The following is a 27,745-nucleotide window of genomic DNA, read 5'->3' as shown; positions in this document are numbered from 1 at the left end:
CAGGAGAGGGCAGCTGGGGCACTGGGCAGGTGCAGAAAATCATTTGTGGTATGCTCTGACTGCTTCCTGTTACTAAAGTCAGGCTACACCAATCAGGAGCTGCTTTGACATGCAGCTCCTAATTGGTGTAGCTTGACTTCAGTACAAGAAGAGGCTGTCGGAGCATACTGTGAATTAGTGAGTCCGTGAACCGCGAATTCACGGGGGAACACTATACTAAGGAAAGTAGAGTTAGGTTTCAAAGGCATCCTTAAATTAGAAGGTTTTAAGAGATGACTTAAATTTGACTAATATAGATTTTTCTCTAAGGTAATTAGGGAATGAATTCCAGAGCTGGAGTGTGGTGACTGAATTTTTTTTTTTAATTTTATACATTTATATACCACCTATGAAAGTTATCTAAGTGGTTTACAATCAGGTACTTCAAGCTTTTTCTCTATCTGTCCGGGTGGGCTCACAATCTATCTAATGTACCAGTAGACATTTAGCTGATTGCTAAGAGAAGGTTTTCCTTTTTCATTCTTTTTTGAGCATTTAATAAGCTTAATCTTTGACTATTATTGAAGGAAGGAATTTTCACTCGCATCTGTTTCTCATCGTCTGGCTTTTGCCATGTGCCTGATTGGTTCCAAAAGGCAATGCTTGATTGCCATTATGAATCCATATAACCAATAATTTAGAATACTCGCAGAATCCCTGCATCTACAGGCAAAGCTGATAAGGTTGAAGAAAGAATTTAAAAGATGCTCCAAGACAAAAGAACAGGAGTTGTCTTGCAACTTTCTTTGAACGTCCTTCTGGCATGCGATCTAATCAGCAGATACCCACCTTAAATTATGTTTATATTTATTATGTCATTATTGTTTTATTTATACCACCTTTCATGTGGAGCCATAACAAAGCAATTTAAAATACAGTAAAAACATGACAGCAGAAAGGAACTCCATAAAATCAGATAGGAAATGAATGGAGGGGGGCATAGAGGCACATAACTTGCTTAGAAATTAGATAAGCGATTAAATCAAATTTGAATGAAACCTTGAACGGTACTGAGCGTTAGGCCCCAGGTATATCAGGTAATAGAGAAGGCCTGGATACAAAGGTGAATCTTTAAACCAGTTTTACATTTAGCAAAAGAGGTTTCAAGTTGAAGAGTTGTAGGAAGTGTGTTCCATAGGGTAAGGACTAGGGGAAAAAAAGTACAATCTTTGATAGAATCTAGTCTGGAGCAGGCCATAGTGAGAATAGCAGATCCCACCGCTGCTGAATCTGGGCAAATGTAGGAAACACACCCTCACCACCCCCCTCCCAGACATCTCTCAATGTCCTACACCCCCGCTGCTCCCATACCTGAATTCGGGAAGGACCCATCCCCGGAATGAAGGCAAGATTACCGCACAGGGGCAGCAGCATCGACGCAGCAGGCGTTTTCTGCTGTTGCTGCCTCCACCACCTCCACGCCTGTCGAATCGGTTGGAGAAGACTCAGTTTCGGAGAACCCCCCGGAACCTCCGAGGGCTGCAAATGTAGGAGAGCCAAAAAGGAGTGCAGCGCACACCAGGAAGTGAGCCACCCCCCAGGAGCATAACTGTAACATCCAGTCCAGCCCTCATGGATAAATCGAAACAGAGCCGCTACGTTGTAAAGGCGAATATCCGGGAGGTTCAATCCGCCCCGCGATCTATCCAGCATCAACGTAGTATAACTAATGCGAGCCCTCTTGCATCTCCAAATGAAAGTAGAAATAATGGAGCGAAAAACCTTCACATCCCGGGCAGAAAGCCAGACAGGGAGAGTCTGCAATGGAAACAGGATCTTTGGCAAGAGAACCATTTTAGTTAAGGCTACTCTACCCCACAAACCTAACGTTAATTCCCACCATCGTTCACAATAAGCCGCGATTTGCTCAAGAGGGCGACGGACATTATATTGATACATGAGGGACAAGTCAGGGGTCAGATACACTCCGAGATACCGCAGCGGTCCGTCAACAGGTGGTTTAGAGAAAGCGGAATGCCAAGCCTCCTTATGACTAGCATTCAAGGGCAACATCTCGGACTTGGCACAATTAACTCGCAGACCGGAGAAGTTGCCAAAAGTTTGGACCACCGCAAGTGCTCGCTCCAGATCTTCTGTGGGATTATCAAGATAGAGCAAGATGTCATCTGCAAAAAGATTTATCCGACTCTCCCTGTCTCCTATCCGAATGCCCCGGATGGAAGGATCAGTTCGAAGCTTTACCGCCAAGGGTTCAAGGGCAAGCGCAAAGGGGAAAGGGGACATCCCTGCCTGGTACCTCTCCCCAGGGGGAACGGATTTGTAAGGCCTCCATTCACCAGCAAACACGCCTGCGGGCTAAGATATAGACTACGAAACCATGAAATCGGCCGTCCAAGCCGTATTGCTGCAGAACCCAAAATAAGTAGTGCCAGGATATGCTATCAAAGGCCTTTTCCATGTCGAGACCTACTATAGCCGATTTGCACCCTGTCCCCCTTCGCGAGTGCAATGCCATCAGGGCCCGAAAAAGGTTCATAGATGCGTACCGGCCAGGGATAAAGCCCACCTGGTCTTCATGAATTAACAGAGGGAGAACGGCATTCAAAAGGCGGGCCAGTATAGCAGCTAAGAGTTTAACATCCTGATTAAGCAGAGAGATCGGGCGGTACGATCCCACCTGGGTAAGATCCTTCCCCGGTTTAGGAAGCAAGACCACATGGGCCATATTACGCAATCCCAAACCCTGTCCTGAATGCATCTCATTATACGTAGCCCCCAACGCAGGAGGGATCAAATCCGCCACTATCTTATAGTATTCGGGCCCAAACCCATCAGGGCCAGGCGCTTTCGTGAGTTTCAAAGCTTTGATACCCGCCTGAATTTCCTCTGCCATAACCGGTGCATTCAGAAGGTCAAGTTGGTCAGCGGTCACTCGAGGTAAAGCTAAATTCCGGAAAAAATCTGTGCGGTCTGCTTCTGACGACTCTCGGTTCGAATAAAGATTCTCTTAGAATTGCACAAATTGGGACTGAATTGCCTCCGCCCCGGTATGAAGACGGCCCCCACTATCTTTAATAGACAGAATGACCTGTTGTTTTCGTGGAGGACGCACGAGATTGGCCAAAAGCCGCCCTGCCTTCCCCCCCCAGCGATGCAACCGATAACGTTGGAAATAAATATCCCTATTGACCCGCTGAGTCAAAAGGACCTCCAGCTGGGAACGGACATCCCACAGACGACGCTTATCCTCCATAGAGAGCGTAGCGGCATGACTCCGTCTCAGGGTCCGCAACTCCCCAGAAAGCCGCAAAAGATCAGCATCCTGCCGCCGCCTTGCCCGAGACACGTAAGTGGATAATGTATCCCCGGTGTACCACCTTAGATGCTTCCCAAAATACCACCTGGTCAACATCAGGCGTCGCATTATGACGACAATACTCCTGCCAGTGTTCCCGGATGTACCGATGGAATTCCAGATCCCTGTACAGATGGCTCGGGAACCGCCACCCCCGCCGTGGGGTATCCCTGGTAAGCCTGACCGACAGTATCAGCGGGGAATGATCAGATAAAGGAACATCCTCAATAGAAACACTCTCTACCTGCGAAAGCAGAGAGGGCGTCGCCAAAAAATAATCCAAGCGGGCATAGACGTCATGAGGGTGGGAGTAAAAAGTGTAGGTATGCTCAGTAGGATGCAGAGTCCGCCACATATCCAACAGATGCAACTGATCCATCAAAAAATTAACCCCCTTGGCTACATGGTCCCCCGGGCAAGCCCTCACCAGTCTACAATCCATTATGTTAAAATCGCCCCCCACGAGGAGTTGATAGTCAGAATACAGAGCTACCTTGGCCAATATTGTGTTCAATTCTGGAGACCACACTACCGAAAAGATGTGTTGAGAATTGAGTCGGTTCAGCGAATGGCTACCAGGATGGTTTTGGGGCTCAGGGAACTCACGTATGAAGAAAGGTTAAAAAAACTGCGGATGTACTCACTGGAGGAACGAAGAGAGAGAGGGGACATGATTGAGACCTTTAAGTATATTACTGGGTGTATAGAGGTGAAAGATGATATCTTCAGTCTTACAGGGCCCTCGGTAACCAGAGGACACTCGCTGAAAATCAGGGGAGGGAAATTTCAGGGTGATGCTAGGAAGTACTTCTTCACTGAAAGGGTGGTAGATCATTGGAACGAGCTGCCTCAGCGGGTGATTGAGGCCAGCAGCGTGTTAGATTTCAAGAGAAAATGGGATATTCATGTGGGATCTCTAGGAGAGTAAGAATCAGGGAGTGGGTCATTGGTATGGGCAGACTCGATGGGCTATGGCCCTTTTCTGCCGTCAATTTCTATGTTTCTATGTTTCTAATAGCTACCTTGGCCAAAATCGATGACTATAAACAGGGGCATAGAGATTACAAAACATCCATTTCTGTCCTCATAATTCCCCCAAAACTATCACATATCTCCCCTCCTTATCCGTTATTATGGATGTGTAAAGGCAACTATTTATGAAACAGTATCGCTACCCCCGCTGTCTGGAATTAAAGGAGGAGGAGCACACTTCCCCCACCCATTCCCTTCGCAACTTGGCATGCTCAGCACCAGAGAGGTGAGTCTCCTGGAGATAGGCGATATCGATGTGATTTTGCTTGAACCAATTCAACAGTTTATTTCTCTTCACGGGGGAGTGGATGCCATCTACATTATAGGTGGAAATGCGGAGCTTAACCAGGATCAAAAATAGATCTAGAGAAAGAGACAGGAAACACTGAAAAAAACAGTGAGAAGAGAGGGCCCCCCCAGCTAAGACCCCCTCTTCGCCACAAGCATAGCCCGGACAATAAAACAGCAGCCCCCCCGGTCCTCCAGTCCCACCCGGAAAGCGTAGATCGCAAGAAGAGAAAGAACGGTGCAAGTCCAACACGCAACTCCCCAACCCACCCCATACAGCTCAACCAGACATCCACCAAGCACCCCACACACCCCGACCACGCACACCCCCATACACACACCCCTACCCCCCAACCCTATCCCAGCGAGTGCTCCCCCAGGACATGCCCCAAACCCCCCATAGACCCAAAAAAACCAGAACAAGAAAATAGAATCCCATAAGGGAAAATCAAAACTGAGAAGTCACGGATCTGGGCTATCCACGATCCGATGCTTACTAGACAACGCAGACTCTAGTACGATATGCCATGGTAACAAATAATGGAAAAAGTAGAAACAGTAAAAAATAGAAACCCCCCCACCCCCCCTCACTGATGGTGCCAGCAACAAATAGTACATTCAGTCTCCAGATGAGAACAGTCTCCGAACAGAGAAAAGGAAACCAGTTCAACAGCATGGGGGCAACGCACAGCAACCATCACACCCCCTCCCCCCCCGATGGAGGCAGAGGCCAGCGCCATCGTCCCCCTCGGTGACCACCAGAAGCCCGGTCTCAAAGTACAAGGAAGGTCCAGAGCACTGGAGCCATGTGATGAAACAGGACCAGACGTCAGTAATCCTGAATGTCAGCCAGTCATGGAGGGGCGCAGAAGATCAATGAGGACAGCAAGGCATACCATCCGCACGCCAAGTGGCACATTGCTGCCGGTTTCAGTTGGCCCGATCACCTTCAATGATCCCCAGAGGGGCTAACGACATTGATGGTGTCCAGGAAATGCTGCGCCTCCCCCTTGGTCAACAGAGTATGCACCTTGCCTTCCCTCCAGATCCGCAGGCTGACAGGGTAAACCAGAGCAAAGCGTACCCCCTTACGATTCAAGGAGGTGCAAATGGGTGCCATTTCCCACCGCTGAGTAGAAACACATGCAGGACGGTCATGACCAGGCGGGAGATCTCATGGGCCCATTCACCTATCTCCGGCGGTTCAATTATGGGAGCCGACGCCATTTTAGGTTCCGGCGTGCAGGGTTTGCCCTTGAGAGGAATTGCTGCTTTAATGGGCATACCGGGGCTCAACCGGCACCGAAAATCAATGCCGATCCACCCAGCAGAAGTCGGGCTGTACAGTCGGCGTGAAGGCGATCCCGCGCGAAGGCAGTTGAAAGTTAATTAGCCGGTAAACAGAGGATCGGAGCGCAGAGCCCAGCAGCGCATGTCCTCTCACCACGAGCGCATCATGTCCAATCCCATTCCTCCTTATCCTTCAGTCACCCCTAAACTAAGTTTAGGATCCCTAAAACATGACTCTATGGAGTTATAGGGGTTATTAATAGAATTTACTACTTCTAGCTTCCCACTTAGCACCTACAGTCTAACTTGTATAGTAGTCTAATTCTTTTCTTTAATTTTTTATTTATCAATTTAAACTTTTGACAAACTTAACAGTAAAAAAAAAGGAAAATAATAGAATGCCAATTATCACTCATACATAACAGTATCTTCAAACATAACAATGGAAATAATTACATCGGCTTGTATAATTAGCCCACAACAAAGAAGATGGAACTGAAATTAGACTGAAATAGTTAACTAGAAACTTATATAAAAGGAAAATAAAGATGTGGCTGGATGGGCCCTGAACATTCCTTCACTGAGCTATTTAGAAGTAACAGGTCTCGGGGGCAGAGCCTGCTAAGCACAGAGAGCAGACGCATGGAGTAGAAGCTCCTCCACACCGACACCGATTTCTTCGATTATTGTGGCTTATTCCAGCTAATTGTGCTCCTTTATAACTGGCACTGATTGGGCATCATCCCCTCATGTCACCGCCGAAAAACGCAAAAGGAGACTCCACTCCGACTACTCAGCCCAGTGATAAGAGGCCTAAAACTGAGTTAAGTTTGCCAGATAAAATGGTGACAAAGCATGAAGACTCAAATTGAAATATTAATCAAAGAGATGCGTTCTTTTAAACGCATCATGCAGGAGAAGGTGGATGAAACTAAGATGGTGCGAACAGAAATTGAAGCTTTAAACACTCAATTTGTTGATGCTGGGCATCATATAGATGCCCTCAAAGAACAAACCACAGCGCTGTAAAGCAAATGCTCCATGCTAGAAAAACATGGCAAGCTTATCTGCTCGCTCCAATGCGACTTAGAGGATCTCTCAAACCGCGGCAGACAGAACAACATAAGGATCATAGGCCTACCGGAATCATCAGAGGGCTCTGATACCATTGCCTTTCTAGTGGACTTTCTGCCTAAATCTTTGGGGCTCACTTTCACAGTCGTGCTAGAAATTGAATGAGCGCACTGCGTCCCCTCACACCCTTCTGCACAACACGCCACTGCGAGGCCTATCATGGCAAAGATTCTACGATTTCAACAAGCACTTCAAATCATCAATGCAGCAAAAGCTCGCCCTCAACTTCTATACCAAGGCAGGAAATTTTTTATAGTCCCTGATCTTGTGAAATCCACCGCTCTCAAGCACAAGGAGTTTCTATCTTACTGTCAGCAGCTGAAAGATATTGGAGCAAAATACGGCTTCATGTATCCAGCCAAAATGAAAGTAACTTATAATAATTGCACTACTTCATACTTGGATCCAGCGGACTTTAAATCCTTTTTGGATTCCATCCAGAATGCCATGACTTAACCGTCTCTGCTGGATAACAGAGTTTCCCTATTGTTTCCATATCAATGAAATAACACTGATTCTTTTATAAATATGATATGGAGCTGCTCAATGCTCCTTGGGTTTCTCACATGTTCTTTCAGGTTTACCCGTTGTGACCAGTCGGGCTCTGTGCCTGCCTTGGTCCCTGTAGTTTCCCTAGTGTCCACCAGGGGAGCCAGAGAGAAGGCCAGGTGAGAGCAGGCTCAGTTAGAACAGGGTGTGGCTCCTCCCATGAAAAGCCAGTAGTTTGCACTTGGCAGGGAAGGTGAGAGGGAAGACATGGGTCTCTTCCCAAGTAGAGCTGGGTGTGGAAGAAGCTGAGTCCACACCACCATTTGCAGCACAGGCCTGCATGTGTTCTGGAACTGCAAGGAAAGGCAAGAGGCTTGGCAACCATTTGCAAAGACTGAGCTGGAGAACTGTGAGGTTTTTTTTGTGGTTGCTATTTTTGGCTGAGGTTGTGTTTTTTTGTCAGCCTGGGATATTGACTGCTTGAACTGTGGGGTTTTGTTACTTTACTGTTTTGTTCTCTGCACATTTTTGTTAAGAAGCTGAGTGCCTTTTTGTGGGGAGAAGTTTGCAACTAACCGGGAGGAATTTTAGAAAGCTGGTTTTGTGCTTTATGAAAGCAAACTTTAAGCACTCCCCTTTACCCAGCCTTACTATAAGATAAGCTGGAGGCTTTACTATTTAAGACTGATTAAATATGGGTGTATTATAGCAGGGAACTGAACTCTAAATATAAGCTCTAAATATAGCTCTAAATATAACAAAGACTAAGGCTCTACTATTCCCAACAAAACAGGGATTAAAACTATCAACTCCCTTTTTAATAGACATTATAACTATTGAGTTAGTAGCATCACTTAAGTTATTAGGAGTTAAAATTGATGACAAATTTTCTTATCAAGAGCACATCAGCAACGTAGTTAAATGCTGTTTTTATCGTCTGCTTTTGATCCGTTCCATGTCTAAGTTCTTAGAACCGCAATCCTTAAACATTTTAATACATTCCCTTGTCATATCTAAATTAGATTACTGTAATTCACTTCTGTTAAATATCACCCAAAAGGAAAAAAAACGCTTACAAATAATCCAAAATACTGCAATTAAAATAATTCACAATGGAAAAAATACGATCATGTAACACCTTTTTTAATAGAATCACACTGACTTCCCATTAATCAACGAATAACATACAAAATAGCACTATTGGCATTTAAAGCATTATTTACCAATGAACCACAATTAATTGATCGGTTACTAGTTCCACATAACTCGATCCGTTCCCTGCGGTCTGCTACACAAGGGCTGCTTATGGTTCCCTCTTTGAAAATTATAGGAACCAGACGCCATGACATTTTTTCAGTCATGGCCCCCCTTACCTGGAACACTCTTCCCTTATACATCAGAGAAATTAAAGATCTTAATTTATTTAAAACCAATCTAAAAACTTTTCTTTTTAAAGCCTCTTTTAATCTCTAAAATAACTCTTTTTATCCATTTTATCCTAATTCCAATTTCTAAAATAACTTTTTTTTTTAATCTATTTTACCCCAATCCTAATGTTTTTCCCCTTACTAGACATTCTCTCTCTTTTCACTAGGAAAACAATATTTTGTAACTTTTGCCCTCCCTTGTTCTTCCCTAAAGTATCCTAGTTCGTCTGTATTGTCAGTTTGTTGTTTACCCCCCTTTTAATGTTGTATACTATATATTTTCAATGTTACTCGCTTAGTATGTAATAAGCGATTTATCAAATTTAAATAAACTTGAAACTTGAACTCTCCTGAAACCTGCTAGGAGCAGGCTTTGGAAGCCTTATTGCAAGAAGCTAAGTAGAGAATAAAGCCACAGAGAAGATTATTGGCATTTGTGAGGAGAAATCCTGAACTCACCCAGAGTTTTCCCTTTGGTTTTTTTTTGTTTTGCAAGTTACATAGATTTTGGGTTTTTGCCATTCTGTTTTCATTCTGACATTAAATTTGCTTTGGAAACCGAACCTGGGACTTTGTGCATTGGTTTAGTTTTTGCTTTACTCATATTAATGCAGTTCCTGCAGGGTGACTCCATACTAGGTCACAAGCTGGTGCAATTTTAGCTGTAGCCACTAGGGGCACTGAGGAGTCCCATGGAAGGCTCTGGTGCCGGCTACACCGTGTACTGTTTTGTTTCTTATACACATGTGCATGATCTCCTATACAGTTATGCTGTGTGTTTGCTATGCTGATCTTTTTCTCTTCCTCTTTTCCTTTTCTTCCCTAGACTTTCATAGTTGGAATGGTCCGCAATCTGCTTTCTCTGCCTTTCCTACTTAATGTCCATGGTGGTATATGCAGGTGGCTTTTTAACCTTGATATACTTTATTATTGACAATGGCAGATCTCCATATTTTGTCTTATGTCAATGGGCTAAATCACCCAATTAAAAGAAGGAAAATTACTAATTATATTAATACCAAAGATCCAGATGCAGTTTTCCTCCAGGAAACACATCTTCCCTCTGCAGCTGCTCTCAAATTAACTTTAAAAGTATACTCATCCCATCTCTTCTCTCCCACCTCTCATAAAAAGAAAAATGGTGTTCCATTCTATCTATATCTATATTCTATATCTATATATATAAAATCGGAGGTATGTGTGTATGTATGTGTGTGTGTATGTGCTGCGATCACGCAAAAACGGCTTGACCGATTTGAACGAAACTTGGTATGCAGATCCCTCACTACCTGGGGTGATATGTTCTGGGGGTCTCGCAGCCCACCTGCACACGTGGGCGGAGTTACAAACAGATAATCAGATTTCACCCATTCATGTCGATGGAAAAAATGTAAAAGCTGCCAATGCAAAAACGGCTTGCCCGATTTGAACGAAACTTGGTATGCAGATCCCTCACTACCTGGGGTGATATGTTCTGGGGGTCTCGCGGCCCACCTGCACACGTGGGCGGAGCTACAAACAGAAAATTAGATTTCACCCATTCATGTCAATGGAAAAAATGTAAAAAGCTGCCATTCTCACAGTCATTCAAAAACGGCTTGCCCGATTTGAACGAAACTTGGTATGCAGATCCCTCACTACCTGGAGTGATATGTTCTGGGGGTCTCGCGGCCCACCTGCACACGTGGGCGGAGCTACAAACTGAAAATCAGATTTCACCCATTCATGTCAATGGAAAAAATGTAAAAAGCTGCCAACGCAAAAACGGCTTGCCCGATTTGAACGAAACTTGGTATGCAGATCCCTCACTACCTGGGGTGATATGTTCTGGGGGTCTCGCGGCCCACCTGCACACGTGGGCGGAGCTACAAATAGAAAATCTGATTTCACCCATTCATGTCAGTGGAAAAAATGTAAAAAGCTGCCATTCTCACAGTAATTCCAACTATAAAACACTTTATATGACACTATAACCACTAGGGACATCTTTTCTATTCTACCACGGACACCATACATATAGAGTTTGTATGTTCTAACTGTGTTTGTAACTGTTTCCTTCATGCACCCCAGTTCATAATGTTATTACATTACATGAGTACTCACATATGCTGAACTAGGAACACAGGTTCCATTCTGAACCGGGAAAAACCTGCATGGAGTTCCTTTTCAACCTGAGTTTGCACATATTTAGTTGTTTAAATCAATACTGAAACTTTTGTTCGGGACAGGGACAAGGTGAAACCGTATTTATCCCGCGGATACCACTTATTCCAACACATCTTCCTTTTCAGTTTAAGAGATTGCAAATTCCAGTGAGACTTGCATTCTCTATCACAATCAACAAATCACAGGGACAGACTATTACATACTATGGAGTGGATATAAGATCCCCCTGTTTTTCCCATGGACAACTCTATGTTGCTTGCTCAAGGGTGGGTTCACCCAAGAATTTATATGTTCTTGCTCCTGGAGGTGAAACTAAAAATGTTGTTTATAATCAAGTTTTGTGTTAGTTGTATTGTATTCATTTTGTCAAATATTTCACATTATAATTTGAATATTGTACTTTTTATAAAGCTGTAAAAAAATAATTTCATTCACCACTTTAAAGTATCTTTATTTGAATCCATTTACAGTGTTATTGCTATAATTAAATACCCGTGCAACGCCGGGCCATCTGCTAGTATATATATAAAATCGGAGGTATGTATGTGTGTATGTATGTGTGTGTGTATGTGCCGCAATCACGCAAAAACGGCTTGACCGATTTGAACGAAACTTGGTATGCAGATCCCTCACTACCTGGGGTGATATGTTCTGGGGGTCTCGTGGCCCACCTGCACACGTGGGCGGAGCTACAAACAGAACATCAGATTTCACAAATTCATGTCAATGGAAAAAATGTAAAAAGCTGCCATTCTCACAGTAATTCAAAAACGGCTTGACCGATTTGAACGAAACTTGGTATGCAGATCCCTCACTACCTGGGGTGATATGTTCTGGGGGTCTCGCGGCCCACCTGCACACGTGGGCGGAGCTACAAACAGAACATCAGATTTCACCCATTCATGCCAATGGAAAAAATGTAAAAAGCTGCCATTCTCACAGTAATTCCAACTATAAAACACTTTCTATGACACTATAACCACTAGGGACATCGTTTCTATTCTACCACGGACACCATACATATAGAGTTTGTATGTTCTAACTGTGTTTGTAACTGTTTCCTTCATGCACCCCAGTTCATAATGTTATTACATTACATGAGTACTCACATATGCTGAACTAGGAACACAGGTTCCATTCTGAACCGGGAAAAAACTGCATGGAGTTTCTTTTCAACCTGAGTTTCCACATATTGAGTTGTTTAAATCAATACTGAAACTTTTGGATGCCACTTATTCCAACAGATCTTCCTTTTCAGTTTAAGAGATTGCAAATTCCAGTGAGACTTGCATTCTCTATCACAATCAACAAATCACAGGGACAGACTATTACATACTGTGGAGTGGATTTAAGATCCCCCTGTTTTTCCCATGGACAACTCTATGTTGCTTGCTCAAGGGTGGGTTCACCCAAGAATTTATATGTTCTTGCTCCTGGAGGTGAAACTAAAAATGTTGTTTATAATCAAGTTTTGTGTTAGTTGTATTGTATTCATTTTGTCAAATATTTCACATTATAATTTGAATATTGTACTTTTTATAAAGCTGTAAAAAAATAATTTCATTCACCACTATAAAGTATCTTTATTTGAATCCATTTACAGTGTTATTGCTATAATTAAATACCCGTGCAACGCCAGGGCATCAGCTAGTTCAAAAATAATATGCCTGTCACCATCTTATCACACAAACAGATGCAGAGGGAAGATGGTGCTTGGCCCTTGTTGTGTTGCACTCAGTGGAATATGTGCTCCTGAACATACTGTATATGCCCCAGTTTTCGACCATCCAGAATTTTTTAGAGGACTCCAATCTACGCTCCTTGAATTCGGTTCCAAATCTCTAACTATTGGAGGGGATTTCAATCAAATACAAGATTTAATCCTGGACAGATCATCCTCTTGCAAACTAACCAAATCAAAAACATATCAGGAATTGCATAATCTCATTGATAATTACTCCTTAACTGATCCCTGGAAATTACTTAATCCCAAGGGTAAGGAATACTCACCACCACCACATAATACATACACGAGAATTGATTATTTCCTCATCTCATCCCATCTTGCCCATCTTTTATCCAATAAAATTATTCATCCGATTAGCCTTACAGACCATGCATCAATCTCCCTGCACCTACTCAATTTGTCCTTACCTTCAAGCACCCCTCATGGAGATTAAATAATCATCTTTTACTAGATGAAGACATTATGGAAAAATAAAACTCTTTACGATTGAATTTTTCACACTTAACACGAAAGATCCTGAGATATACCCTTCTATAATTTGGGAGGCATATAAAGCCACTTTGAGAGGTGAGCTGATCAAACTTTCCGCTTGTAAAAAAAAAAAAAAACTCAATGCAAAAGGAAAAAGATTTAGAACATTCCATCAAACAATTGAGATTCAGCACATGGCGGACTACAAACATGACCCCTCTTCTTACCATCGACTTTTGAAACTTAAATATGAATATAACGCCCTGATTTCTTACAAAGCTAGACAAGATCTTTTTATGGTTGCTTTGGGTCATTATATGGGTGACAACATCCTGGGAAAGCCCCTTGCTAATTATCTCAAAACAAAATCCAAAAAATTCACGATTTAATCCATTCAAACTTCCTCAGGACAAATAGTTACCACAAATGATTCAATTTCATCTCAATTTGAACTCTTTTATTCTAATCTATATAAATCCAAACTCCCAACACATGAACTGGATTTTAGTTCATTTTTAGACAAAATAGAACACCCCCAATTAGACGCCAAAACAAAAATTAGAATTGGAAGCTCTGTCTCAGAAATCATCCTCGCAATATCTTCTCTAGCTAAAAATAAAGCCCCACGACCAGACGGGATTACTAATGAATTTTTTTTTTTAATTCAATACTCTATTAGCTCCCCATCTTTTAAATTATTATAACTTCATACACATGCCCCAAACAATTTAACCATCATATTTTTTCCAAAGCCAGATAGGGACCCCACTCTTGTAAAAAATTACAGACCCATTTCTCTCCTGAACTTAGATTACAAGATTATGGCTAAAATTCTCTCCACCAGGCTAAATAAAATCATAACCACTTTGATTCACACTGACCAAGTTGGTTTCATCAAAAATAGATATGTAGGTGACAACTTACAACTCTTCCATCACGTCAATGCTTATGTTAAATACACCTCAGTACTCACGATAGGATTAGCCTTTGATGCTGAAAAAGCATTTGATCGTGTTGAGTGGTCCTTCCTGTTGCGGGTACAACAATGGTACAATTTTGGGGATTACTTCATCAACTGGGTCAAAACATTATATTGGCACCCAACTTTGAGGATTCTTATCAATAACTCCATCTCAAACAAATTCCCCCTTCATAGAGGCTCCAGACAGGGATGCCCTCTCTCTCCTTTATTGTTCAACCTCACCCTAGAACCCCTACTGTCTGCCATCCATCAGTCCTCTCTCATTGAAGGCATTCCATCCAAAAATAGACAAATAAAATTGGCTGCTTATGACATTCTTTTATTCATCATAATCCCTTACATTCTCTCCCAGCCCTTATCAAAATTGTTAACGAGTACTCTTCATTATCTGGGTACCTGGTCAATTGGGAAAAATCTGAAATATTTCCGTTAAATGATTCCATCACCCTTTCTGAACTATCTCATTTTCCATTTCATTGGTCTGAAGCAGCTATCAAATACTTAGGTATTATGATTCATAAAGACCCCTCACACATCATGGATCTTAATATATCTAAGATCAAGCTCCTGGTAAAACAAACTACCACCAAATGGTCCCCACTATTTTTATCATGGTGGGGTTGAATCGCATATATAAAAATGATCCTAGCACCACGCATCACTTACATACTGTCTATGTAAGAAGTCATTGTTTCAGTGGATTGACAGAAATCTTTCGCAATTCATATGGAATGACAAAAAAACCTCATATTGCCCTTGCTAAATTGAGAGCCTCAAAAGAGAATGGTGGCATGAATCTTCCAGATTTCCACTTTTACCATGCAGCATCACTGACTAAATATGGGGCCTACTGGGTTCAAGATCAACCCTTAATAGATTCTATCCCCTGGTTGGAACTGGAAACATATATATGTCATCCATATCCTTTATATACTCTATGTACTATGAACATGCCCAAACAATTAAAGGAGTACACCCTTCTGAGTGCGACACAACAAGGCATCTGATACCTGGATGCTATGGCTGAATACTCACTATACAGTAGCTCCAAAATGTCTATTTGAAAAATTCAAAATTTAAGCATAAAGGTAAACCGTTCTGGTGGAAAAAATGGCAAAATGCCGGAATATGGTTTGTTTAAACAATTACTTTGTGAAGGCAAGATAATTCCTTTTTCCTCTTTATGTGCTCAGTTCCCTCTGATTAAGAACTGCCATTCTCAATGGATTCTATTGTCATCAACCATTAATAATAATAATGGATTCTATTGTCATCAACCATTAACTCTATAATTCCCCACTTTGCACACCCACCAACGTTGAATACGTTTCAACACTGGAGCGAACTGGTATTCGCCCATGGGAGAACTGTTTCAGTTTTCTATAAAATTCTGCGAGATCATCAATATACTTTCTCATCTCAAGTCATGATTCAGTGGGAATGTATGGTGACCTCTCCCATCTCAGACATCGATTGGAAACTATATTGGACTAAAACCAATCGCCCGCTGCTCTCTTCCAGAGTGTCACAATCCCTAGATTTTGTTATGTGGCAGGCGGTCTGGACCCCTCACCGAATGTGGAAAGCTAAAGTGAGACCTGATCCTAAATGCTGGCACGGTCTCGGCCCTGATGGCACTTTAGACCTCATGTTGTTTCACTGTAGCGCTCTTCGTCCATTCTGGACCAGCATTTGGAAGACCATTAAAGACATTACTAAATGTCATTCGGATCTTATTTTTGACATTCGTTCTCAGCACCCCTGCTTTGCTGACTCTGACTGCCCTTCAAAGCTGATTGATACTATGGGCTCCTTTTCCTTGGTGCGCTAGCGTTTTTAGCGCACGTTGCTGATTAGTGCATGCAGCCCCCCGCGCTACACGGAAAATCTAACGCCAGCTCAATGGAGGCATTAGCATCTAGTGTGCGCGGCATTGCAGCGCATGCTAAGCATGCACTAAAACCGCTAGCACAGCTTAGTAACGGAGCCCTATGTTTGCAACTGCTGTCATGCATATTCTCAAGAATTGGAAATCAGCCTCCCACTTGGACCACACCTTCTGGTGGAATTCATTATGTTTGTACAATAAACATGAACAATATGCTGTTGAAAAATGTCACATTTCTAGATTGTCTTCTTATGCTCCTCCTGTTGTGTCACCTTGGAAATTCCTTGATAGGTTCACACAGCCCACCTAGCTGACCATTCCGCTAATTTGCTTCTAATCCACATCTTTCCCCTTTCTTTTCCTTTTCTTCTCTTTAGTATGATTTCCTTGACATCTTTATATTTCACCCATAGGGATAAAGAATTGTGTAGAGCCACCATTGTGTTGTATTAACATTTATCATGCTCATTGTTATGTATTTGATTTTATTTTGCATTGTAAAAGTTACAATAAAAAATTTGAACTTAAAAAAGAAGAAGCAACAGGTCTCACGTAGTTGATACTCTTTGCTCCTGAGGCGATCCAAGATGGCCGTAGGGATGGTTAGCTGAGCGTCCTGGCTCAGATTTTTGGGCGAATAAGTGATTTACCTGCTCCTTCGACATATTTTTCTTCTTGTCAGTATGCCGAAAAGAAGGGGCCGAAGCGCCGCTGCAGCCTCGCGGCGCCCCGACCCTGTCAAAGTTGGCAGTATCGACGAACTTTTCCGCCGGATGCAGGCAGTATCTGTGGCGGCGTCGGCACATCCAATGGAGGCACTTGGCGAGCTGCAGGTGGTCTCCCCGGGACTAGAGATTTCCCTTAGCCCCGATGCTAGAGCACCTCCCCCCTACCTTGGACCGCCAGCTCCCCACGAGGAGGAGCTATCGGAAGGCGGTGAGCTCCTCTCCTGTGAGGCTTTGAATATCAGAGAGGGGAGCTTGGAGTTGAAGCAGGATTCCTGTTTGGAGAGCCCTGAGGTTGTTACCAACAAGAGGGATTATAGCATTCAGGAGGGACACCTACAAGAGGAGAGGTCAGTTGAACTGAGTAAAATTGTGCCTGAAAAATATACCACTATAGATAAGCCCCAAGAAATAACCCTAGAAGCAATTTGGGATCTAGTGGCGGATCTGGCAAAATCTATCAAGCCTCAATTGTGCCAAGTCGAACAAAAATTAAATACCCATGATATACATATTACAAGTTTACAGACTGATATGCAAGAACTAAAAAAACCTCAAATACAGTCACCAAACAGTTCACAGAAACATTAATGAGAGACAATACAAATTTGAGAAGGAAATTGGAAGCACTGGACAATATTTCTCGCAATAATAATCTCAAACTAATTAATTTTCCCAGAGTGGCAACAATACCTCTGTGAGATATGTTGAAATAATAATAATAACAATTTATATACCGCAATACCGTTAAGTTCTATGCGGTTTACAGAAGATTAGTGGAGTACAAGTTGAGTTAACTTAAGGGATGTGGGAACAATGGGGAGAAAGGGCAAGAGAGGGAAATGATATATGGTAGAAATATTGGGAATTTCAGAAGAATTGCTGCTGCCGTTTACCCAGGTCTACTATTTGCCTATACGAAGGGAAGAAGGACAACACCCAAAATCACAGGAATTACCAAAGGACCAAAAGTTATTAGACATTTCGACAATTGGAACAGACAGACAGGGAAACGGCGATACCAGCAACTTTGCTCCTTACAGTTGCCTTGGCACCAGATAAACAATGGTTATTAAGACTTTACTTTAAAAATAAATTAAAAGAATTCTTGGGACATAAAATACAAATGTTTCCTGATCTGGCACGAGATACCCAAAAGCGACGTCGTGAATTTTTGATCTTAAAACCGGGAGTTATTGCTCTTGGAGCTTCTTTCTTCTTACGACACCCATGCAAATGTGTGATATTATATCAAAAGCAAAAATATGTTTTCTTTGACCCTACTCAACTGACAACCTTTTTGTCGGCTGCGCACCTGAATGCAAGGACATCATGAGTGCTCATTTATTCAATTTGGATACTTTTCAGCTGATTGAATTTCCTGTTTTCCTTTCTATATATTCTAATGTTATATTAGTGCTCGCTGTTATTACTTCTTGGATCTACGATTTGTGGACTTGAGCTGGAGTTAAGCTACATTTCTTTTTGATTGTGGTTAAATTAAACAAAAATTTTGTGTTTTGTGTTCTTTAGATAACTCCATCTTTCTGTACAAGTGGATACTTGATATATTTATGGAAAATATGATAAATAAATAAATAATAATTAAAAAAAGATATTCTTTGCTCCTTAGCGGCAATAAATTTTGACAACTGCTGAGGCTCATAAAAAACATTCAAGTTCAAGTTTATTAAGTTTTTATATACCGCCTATCAAGGTTATCTAAGCGGTTTTACAATCAGGTACTCAAGCATTTTCCCTATCTGTCCTAGTGGGCTCACAATCTATCTAACATACCTGGGGCTTTGGAGGATTAAGTGACTTGTCAGGGTCACAGGGAACAGCGCAGGATTTGAACCCACAACCCCAGGGTGCTAAGGCTGTAGCTCCAACCACTGCGCCACACACTCCTCCTATTCTCTTGGTAAATCATAACACACTTACAGGGGCATCTTAAGACAAACATTGTACCCAACTGCACTGCCTGAGGTCTCAAAATGAGGAACTGTAGAACGTGATACATTGGGATGCATTCTTACAACATTTGACAAAAAGGGAACATCTTTGTACTTGAAAAAAATGTTTTAACATCCACTCCCTATCTGAATCTAACGCAAACTGTACCAACAATGTAGCAGTAACCTGAGCCTCACTGTCCGACCGCTCTAGAAAATTAGATAAATCCAAACTATCAGCAGATAAATTCTGCTGGTATGGGTTTTGAGCTTTGACTGTCCTAGGCAAGTAGTACATTTTTGAGAGAGGTGGATAGGAGGATTCAGGTACCTTCAAATTTTCAGTTAGGTATTTTTTAAACATATCATGTGTTGACATAGTCTAATTCTTTTCAATGCACTCCTCCAGTGTCTCACTGCCATCAATGTCTCTCTACCAGAGTATGGGACAGAAGGAAGGAGGTGTGGCAGAGATGGAAAAATTAGTTAATATGCATATAATACATCTAAGCATCTGAAGAGTGTAGTAGAGAGAAGAATGGAAGGGTAGCAGAAACTGAAGAATTTATTAACAGGGATTTAATACTTCCATGGGTGCAATACACTGAAGATTTCACAACCGCCCTAGTACCTATCTCCTGAGCCTCCTCTACCAGTTGCATTTTGCAGTAGCCCAACTCATTCCAATATACTCTGACAATGTCTAATTTTTCAGAGTCTCTCTCCGCTCAAGCACAGGAAAGGAGAAGTGGCAGAGAAGGGGGTGGGGGCACTTAGGAAAGAAGGGGCAGTCTTACATAGGGACACAGATAAGGCCAGTCCACAGGGAAGACTAAGGGATTACTGTGTCAGTTTCTGGGATCATTATGAGCTGGTAAGGTGTAATACAAGAGAGTTTGTGCCCCTTAACATTTCAGAATCAATAATGAACATTTCAAAACATGTTTAACTAGCTACTCCTCCTCCCACATCTCAAAAAAGGGAAAAAAGTTAAGAGAAAGAGAACCATCTGACCGAAATAATTCTAAACTACAAATACTGAAATCAGATCAACTTTCCATGCAAAGCACCTGACAACATAACCCCTATTACCAAGCTAAATTCCAGTAGGGAGGTTTCTTCTTGTTGCCTCCTCCAAGCACGACTTCTTGGCATGAGTTCCACTAAGCCAGGGCTGAGCAAAAGAATTCCAAACTTACCAGACAAAAGTCTTCTCAGTCTGGAGATTGAAGTCCTTGCAGGGAAGTGGAAGGGGATGCATGCAGTGAGGCCCTTTCTGTTGTGGTTGTGGACCATGTCAGAAGAGGCACAGCTTGCTCTCGGCTGACTGCTGCTGTTCCCGTTTCCTGCCTCACTGCACGAGCATGATGTGTGTTGCTCTGTAATGCCTTGCACTCATTCTGCCAGCTCTGGGATTTGTCATGATCTTCAAATGACAATCAACATTTCAGCTAGATAAAATCTAGAATTTACAAGAGGCAGAACTACGTGCCAAGAATGGAACTTCGTGCCAAGAAAAGTCTATTTCCTGTGACTTCTTTTTTTCCCAACATTATCACTAATTATGAGACAGTGATTACACCTCCAAGTTTCAATTGATATAATGTCCATCATCACAGTTCACAATCAAATCAGGTGCTTTCCCTATCTGTCCTGGTAGGCTCACAATCTAGCTATGGTAACTGGGGCAATGAAGGGTTAAGTGACTTGCCCAGAGTAACAAGGAGCTTAAAGGCACAACCTCAGGGTTCTTAGGCCAGTAACGCAGTAAGGGGGAGGCAAAGGCAGACCTCCCCAGGTGCCATCTTTGCAGGGGACACCAGCGCTGACACCTCTCCTCCTCACGATAGGAAGTCTAAGTCCAACTTTGGACATTTTGAGAAAAACATTCTAAAATCGGTTGGAGAATATGTCCTTTTTCAAATTCGCAAGACATCTATCTTTTTTTCCCCAAAAAATGGCCCTACTTTGGCCCGCTTTGTCCAGCTTAGACATCTTTATTATTTTTTTTGAAAATGGCCCAACTAAATATTTTGTTCAGCTAGACATCTAATATCTTTTGCCATTATCCAAAAAATCCAAATTAAAAATGTCTGAAACAAGTCATTTGCATGTAGGAGGGGGCCAGCGTTTTTGATGAACTGGCAAAGCAGACATATACCAGAACAGTGGGGCATCCTAGGGGACACTGCTCTGAACTTTATATTAAGGGTGCCAGGTACATATCTCACCATAACCTCTATACAATATGTGGTGAGCTCTTCAAAACTCCCCCAAAACCTTCTGTACCTACCTGACTTCCAACCTAATAGCCCTTATGCCTGCAGGCATCACCTATATCTAATCTAATCTAAACCTTAAGTTTATATACCGCATCATCTCCACGAATATGGAGCTCGACACGGTTTACAAGAACTTAAATAATAGGTAGAGAAGGGTAAAGGTTTACATGAAACTTATGTATAGAAGGGGGGAGGAATAGAGTTACAATTTGGTAAAAAGTAATCTAATCTAAACCTCATATGGCAATACAGTGGGGTGTTGGTGGGCTCACACTTTCTACCACAAATGTACTAGTTAGGATGGTATATGGGCCTGGATCCCCTTCTTTGCAGTCCACTGCACTGACCACCAGGGTACTCCAGAGACCTGCTTGCAGCATTACTAGGATTGGCCATAGTATCTTCAGCTGTCAAAGAGACAGATATGTACTGTTTCATACAGATATTTGGTGGGTGGAAGGTCAGTGACCACTGGGGGAGTGTGAGGGGACCATATTTTCATCCCTCCAGTTTAGGTAACCTTTTGGCCCTTATTCATTTTAAAAACAGGTTTAGCTCCAAATTATGCCCTTGATGTTTTGTAAACTATTTGATTATCATTGTAAATCATCCCAAGTGCTAAGCCCACCCAAAACATACCTCTTACATGCCCCCTTAATATTTAATAATAATAATAATAATAATAACAGTTTATATACCATAGGACCGTGAAGTTCTATGCGGTTTACAATGATTAGAAAGATGCTACAAATTGAATGGAACATACATAGTTAGAGATTAGTAGCTAACAGTTTACGGGATCAGATTTAGGGGAGAGATTGTGATGGGAGCAATTGTACAGATTCGTTACCTAGGTAATTCAAGAACAGGTTTTTAGGTGTTTCCTAAATTTACCATAGTTATTTGCGTGTATAATTAGTTTTTCCAGGTCTTTGCCCCATAAGGCTGCTTGATATGATAGAAGTTGTTGATGGTGTCTCTTAAATTTACATCCTCTAGCCTATGGGGAAACAAACTTCAGGTGTGTACTTCTCTTATGTCTGTTGGTTGAAAAGGAGAAGAGGTCATTTATATATTTAGGGGCTAGACCGGTTAGTACCTTGAAGCAGAAACATCCCAGCTTGTACTTCACACGTGCCTCCATTGGCAGCCAGTGCAGGAATCGGTAGGAAGGGGTTATGTGATCGGATTTCTTCAACCCAAAGATCAACCTGACTGCCGCATTTTATAGACACACTGGAGACAAAACAACCAGAAGGATATCTAAGAAGTCAGTTTTGAAAATGCCCACTTGGACTTTTTGACTAGTAAAACGTCCAAGTGCCAGTTTATGCCATCTTTTGGATGTCTATATTCTTTTAAAATGAGACCCAAAGTCTCTCAAAACAGTTCTTCAAATCATATTTCAGTACAAAGTCTTTTCAATAGATCTCTCTTCACGATCCCAATCTCTTTACCACAAAATCCTTTTTGTTCCTGTGGAGAGCCACTCTGTATCTCACCCTCATTCCTCAGTCTGGGGCTACTTCTTGCCTGCCATGCTGAAACCCTCAGTCTGGATTTTTTACCACACAGTCTTTTCCATCCTCAGAAGGCAAATTTCACTTCCCATTACTCTCCCACATTTTCATACTCAATAGCACAAAGAATTTATACATTACAACCTTAACTTTTATTTTGTTCAAATGCAAAACAATCACACATTTCTTCATTCTTTGTCATTTTATTTAACTTATTAATTTATTTGAAAACATTTATATTCCGCATATCTCAAAAATCTACGCGGATTACAAACCAACTAGGGTTACCAGCTGTCCGGGAAAACCCAGACATGTCCTCTTTTTAGAGGACTATCCAGGTGACCAGACAGATTTCAAAAACCCAGCAGTTTGTCTACGTTTTGGAAGGCCTTGAGCTCGGGGGCCGCATCTGGAGAGCCACTGAACGTGTGCGGATGCTGCATGATGATGTCATATGCGTATTCACATGCATGTGACATTATTGCATCATATCCATATATGCTCGGAGGCCCTCCAGACATGGCCCGGATTCGGGAAAGAAGACATGAGGTTTGCGTGGGGGGCAAGGCTGTGAGCAGAACAGGGCAGGGCTGGAGGCGGAATGGGGCTCTTTTTTTGCACAACCCTAGGTCCAAAACAACATTTCTGTAGACAATGTAAAATTTTCAGGTTCTCCATACAACACATAACACTTCTTATTGTGGTTATTTTGTTTAAATAACAATCCTTAAACATTTTACACATAACTTTTCTTATTAACTCATCAACAGTTCTTTCATAGGGGCAGTTAACTTTACCTCCCCCTCACTTATTTCCAAATCTCTTCTTGTATTTAACTCTAAACTTCCAAGAAGTTCCAGCTATTTCTTTTCTTTCTTTTTTTTTTTCAGTTCATTGTCAGTCATTTACCCATACCAAATATGATCAGGCTTCTTCACTATGCTGCTCCCTGGAAGGATAGAAGTGACACTATGGACCGCCCAACTTGCCAGTCCATCCACTGCTGCTGGGATAACTGGGATCTTCAGGGTTGTACTTTTCTCAGTGACTCCAAGAAGAATATCTGTCAAAGCTGTACATCAAAGAATAGAAGAGACAGTCCCTGCTCAAAAGAGCTTACACTCTAGTCAAGACAAACTGGACAAGAGGTGCATCAATACACTGTGCTCAGGTTGGGGAATTACAGAGTGGATGAAAAGACAGATATAATGCTTAGAAGGTGAGATGGAGTTTGGAGTTGAAGCATCTTCAAAGAAGTGGGCTTTGAGTCTGGATTTGAATACTGCCAGAGACGGAGCTTGATATATCAAGTCAGGCAGTTTGTTCCAGGCATATGGTACAGCAAGGTAGAAGGGACGGAGTCTGGAGTTGGTTGTAGAGGGGAAGGGTACAGAGAAGATAGACTTATCCGATAAGCGGAGTGCCGGGGGGGAGGAGAGGAGAAATACTGAGGAGCTGCAGAGCAAATACACTTGTAGATCAGTAAGAGGAGTTTGGACTGTATGCGGAAATGAATAGGAAGACAAAGCAATGATTTGAGGAGAGGGGTAATGTGGGCATAGCGACATTGAAGGAATATGAGGTGTACAGCAGAGTTCTGAGCAGATTGAAGGGGACAGAGATGGTTTAGCAGAAGGCCAGTAAGAAGCAAGTTGCAGTAGTCTGGGCGAGAGGTGATGAGGGTCTTGGCAGTGCGCTCAGAAAGGAAGGTTCTGATTTTAACGATATTGTAGAGAAAGAAACGACAGGTTTTGGCAGTCTGTTGGATATATGAAGAGAAGGAGAGAGATGAGTCAAAAGATTATCCCAAGGTTGTGAGCTGACAAGACAGGGAGGATGAGGGTGTTGTTTACAGAAATAGAGAACGGAGGAAGAGATTAATCAAACCAGGTGGTATATAAAAACAGCATCACCAGCCAGGTTAATCTAGTATTTAGCCAAAAGATGGCTGTTGCTGATGCTACAGCAATCAGCAGCATTACTCTGCATGGGCAAAACACGGCCTGTGCAGGTTTCTCTATGTGCATTATGTCTCCACTACATTAAACTGATTTGTATGACTCGACTTCGGCACAATGTCATTCTGCCAAAACCTTACAGAGTGTTGAGCCTGAGTCAGTAAGTCAAGCTCCGTCTCTGGCAGTGATAAAATCTAGGCTAAAAGTCCACCTTTTTCAAAGCTGCTTTTAATTCCTAACGCTTACCAATGTTTTTATCATTCCCTGTTTGAGAAATTCCCTAACCTCTATTTGTCCTATTTGTCTGTTTTGATTAGATTGTACGCTCTATCAAGCAGGGATTGTCTCTTAAAATGTTTAATATACAGCACTGCATACATCTGGCAGCGCTATAGAAATTATAAGTAGTAGTGGTAGTAGTAGTGTTGAACAACTGCATTCATACTGTCCAATTTCATTGTTAAAACAAGACGTCTATCTTGAATTCTAGTCTGTAGGCTAAATAAACACATGCCTTTCTTTACCCACAAGGATAAAGTAGGATTTATACCAGGTAGGCAGGCTGACAGGTAGCAATGGAGTGTAGTGGCCATTGGCTGTGTTGGGTGCACCCTCATCGTTTGCACTTATCTGTATGATATTGCACTGTTGGATGGCAGTATGCGTGTAGAATCAGAATTAGCATTTAAAATTACTTTTGTAAGCCTAAAATGTTTTGGTGGGCCTTGGAGCTTTCTCTTGTCCACTTTGCGGCCCTTTTACACTAGGATAGATCATATTCTGCTGACATATTCTATGTTGAAGAAAGTGAAAAAAGTAGTACAATTTGTGATCCACTACAATTGAATCAACAGCCTAAACCAGTGATGGCTAACCTTTTTGAGCCCGAGTGCCCAAACTGCCGCACAAAACCAAAGAATTTCCTCAAAGTGCCAGCACGTCAATTAAACCTTAATAACAAGATTTTAGTATCTAAAAACTCTTTATAAAGTTGCCTGAACTATGTAACATCATTTTTAAAGGTTGGAATCTTTGTATTGTCAGAGAATCAATTTGATTCACAATCCTTTGGTTTTCATTTCAATTTATTGGCAATTTATAATGTTTTAATGATTTCATTCATTTTAATTAATTTAGGAAGAATTTGATTCAGTTACACAATATATTTTAAATGTATTATTCACATAACATGTGAAATGTATCATGAGAAAAAAAAAGATAAACTTCTTAAAACTGTTAACTGTGTCAAGACTCGGTGTGCATTCCCAAAGAGTCTATACATGTTTTTTTGTAAAATTTACCATCAAATTAGAAAATAATTAAATCATTACATTTCTAATAATATGATGTAAAGAAAACAAAAGAGCTTTCAATTAAACCAACCGTTTTTATTGTAAATTCCAGATTGGAATACAACAGGGCCATGTAAAGTCCCTTTTTAAAATAACATCTTTAAATAATATTTAAATAACTTAGAAAGTGTCTTAACTGCAAACTGAAAACACTGCTTCATGTAAACATATGCATTGGGCATGCTCTGAAAAAAATTAATGTGATTTTTGTTGTTGCATGCATGCTGATAACTTGTCAATCCTTGGCTCATAGTGCGTTAATTTCAGAGCAACACATGCAGCACTCATGTCATCCGTTAATCTGTTTCTAGCATCAGATTTTATATGATTCAAAGCCGAAAACAGCTGCTCACAAGCATAGGATGACCCAAACAAAGTAAGAAGAGCAATCCCAAGTGCTTTCATGGACTTAAAATTGTCTGGCAGAGAATTCCACGCTTTTAGGATTTCATTTTCAGAACTGCTAGCAGTGATTTCATTTGTCACCCTTTCACACTCAATACGTTCAAGAGCCGCACGCAGGTCATTGAATTTACTTTTCCAGATAGAGCTTTCTTGAAATTCCAGTAGCTCCATTTCCAAATTTTGAATATCCAACCACTGTAAGCAGGAAAGATCAAGATCTTCAAATGTGGACTTTTCTGGGGAAGTTATAAATGAAAGGGTTGTCTCCATCTTACGGAACTGAGAAAATCTTTTACTAAAATTCTCCTTTGCTTCGGCTACAATGGTGGAATATGCTTTGTGGATTTCCTGGTGTTTTTTATGACTGTCCACAAATGTTGTAGAATTATCCAAATGTATTTTTAGGTTGGGAAAATATTTTAGCTGTCCACTCTCAAGGTCTTTTTCAAAAACATGCAATTTTCTCTCAAAAGCTTTGATGTCACTAAACATGCTTTCTGCTGTTTTTCCCATGCCTTGTAATTTTTTGTTTAGTACATTAAAGTGGTTAGTAAAATCTGTAAAGAACATGAGGTTGGTAAGCCAGACCATGTTGGTGAGCTGAGGATAGTCTTCCCCCTTTTCGTTCATAAATAGCCTAACTTCTTCCAAGCAGGCCACAAATCTCTCTAACACTCGTCCTCTGCTCAGCCACCGGACATTATTGTACATCAGTAAAGTGTTATATTGTGCCTGAACCTCATCAAGAAGGGCTTGAAATTGTCGAAAATTAAGAGCACGCGCCATGATGAAGTTCACCATTTTTGTTACATCTTTGAGGACATCGTCAAGTTTTTTGCTGCTTTCTTTGGCGCAGAGAGCCTCTTGATGTATTATGCAGTGAAATTGAATCAGTGGATGTTTTGCTTCCTTAGCAAAGAAATTAATGAATCCTGATGTTGTCCCCACTATGCTAGGTGCTCCATCGCAAGTAACTGAAACCACTTTTTCTGGACTTATGTCTAGTGATGAAAAAGCCTCCATCACAGCATTGTGGATATCTATCCCTTGTGTTCTTCCAGGCAAAGACAGCAGTTTTACCAGCTCTTCTCTCATGATGTCACCAGTAGCATAACGCAAAATGAGCGCTAGTCTTGCATGGTTAGTAATATCTGTACTTTCATCCAAGCACATGGAGTAGAAGGGTGCTTTTTGTAAGTCACAAGTAAGCTGTTGACTAACATCAGCAGCCATTCGCAGAACCCTATCTTTTGCAGTATTTCTGCTTAGCGGCATCTCA

General features: G+C 41.7%; 1 protein-coding gene across 3 annotated transcripts in view; it reads right to left on the bottom strand.

Moving 5' to 3' along the window:
* Positions 1-27,745, bottom strand: part of TLR2 (toll like receptor 2) — a 96,900-nt gene that overhangs the window by 41,674 nt on the left and 27,481 nt on the right. Inside the window, exon 1 of one of the 3 annotated variants that reach the window (XM_033940917.1) lies at positions 20,149-20,312. The exons of 1 other annotated variant lie outside the window; for it this stretch is intronic. In XM_033940917.1, coding sequence (XP_033796808.1) covers positions 20,149-20,210 — 62 coding nt within the window. In that variant the 5' untranslated portion in view covers positions 20,211-20,312. Of the gene's footprint in view, positions 1-20,148; positions 20,313-27,745 lie in introns of those variants that run through there. One more of the 3 variants, XM_033940961.1, reaches the window with a different exon arrangement.

The sequence above is a fragment of the Geotrypetes seraphini genome, chromosome 1, assembly GCF_902459505.1.
Source record: "Geotrypetes seraphini chromosome 1, aGeoSer1.1, whole genome shotgun sequence".
NCBI lineage: Eukaryota > Metazoa > Chordata > Amphibia > Gymnophiona > Dermophiidae > Geotrypetes > Geotrypetes seraphini.
Note: the sequence above shows the minus strand (reverse complement) of the source record. Positions and strands in the feature narration are given on the sequence as shown.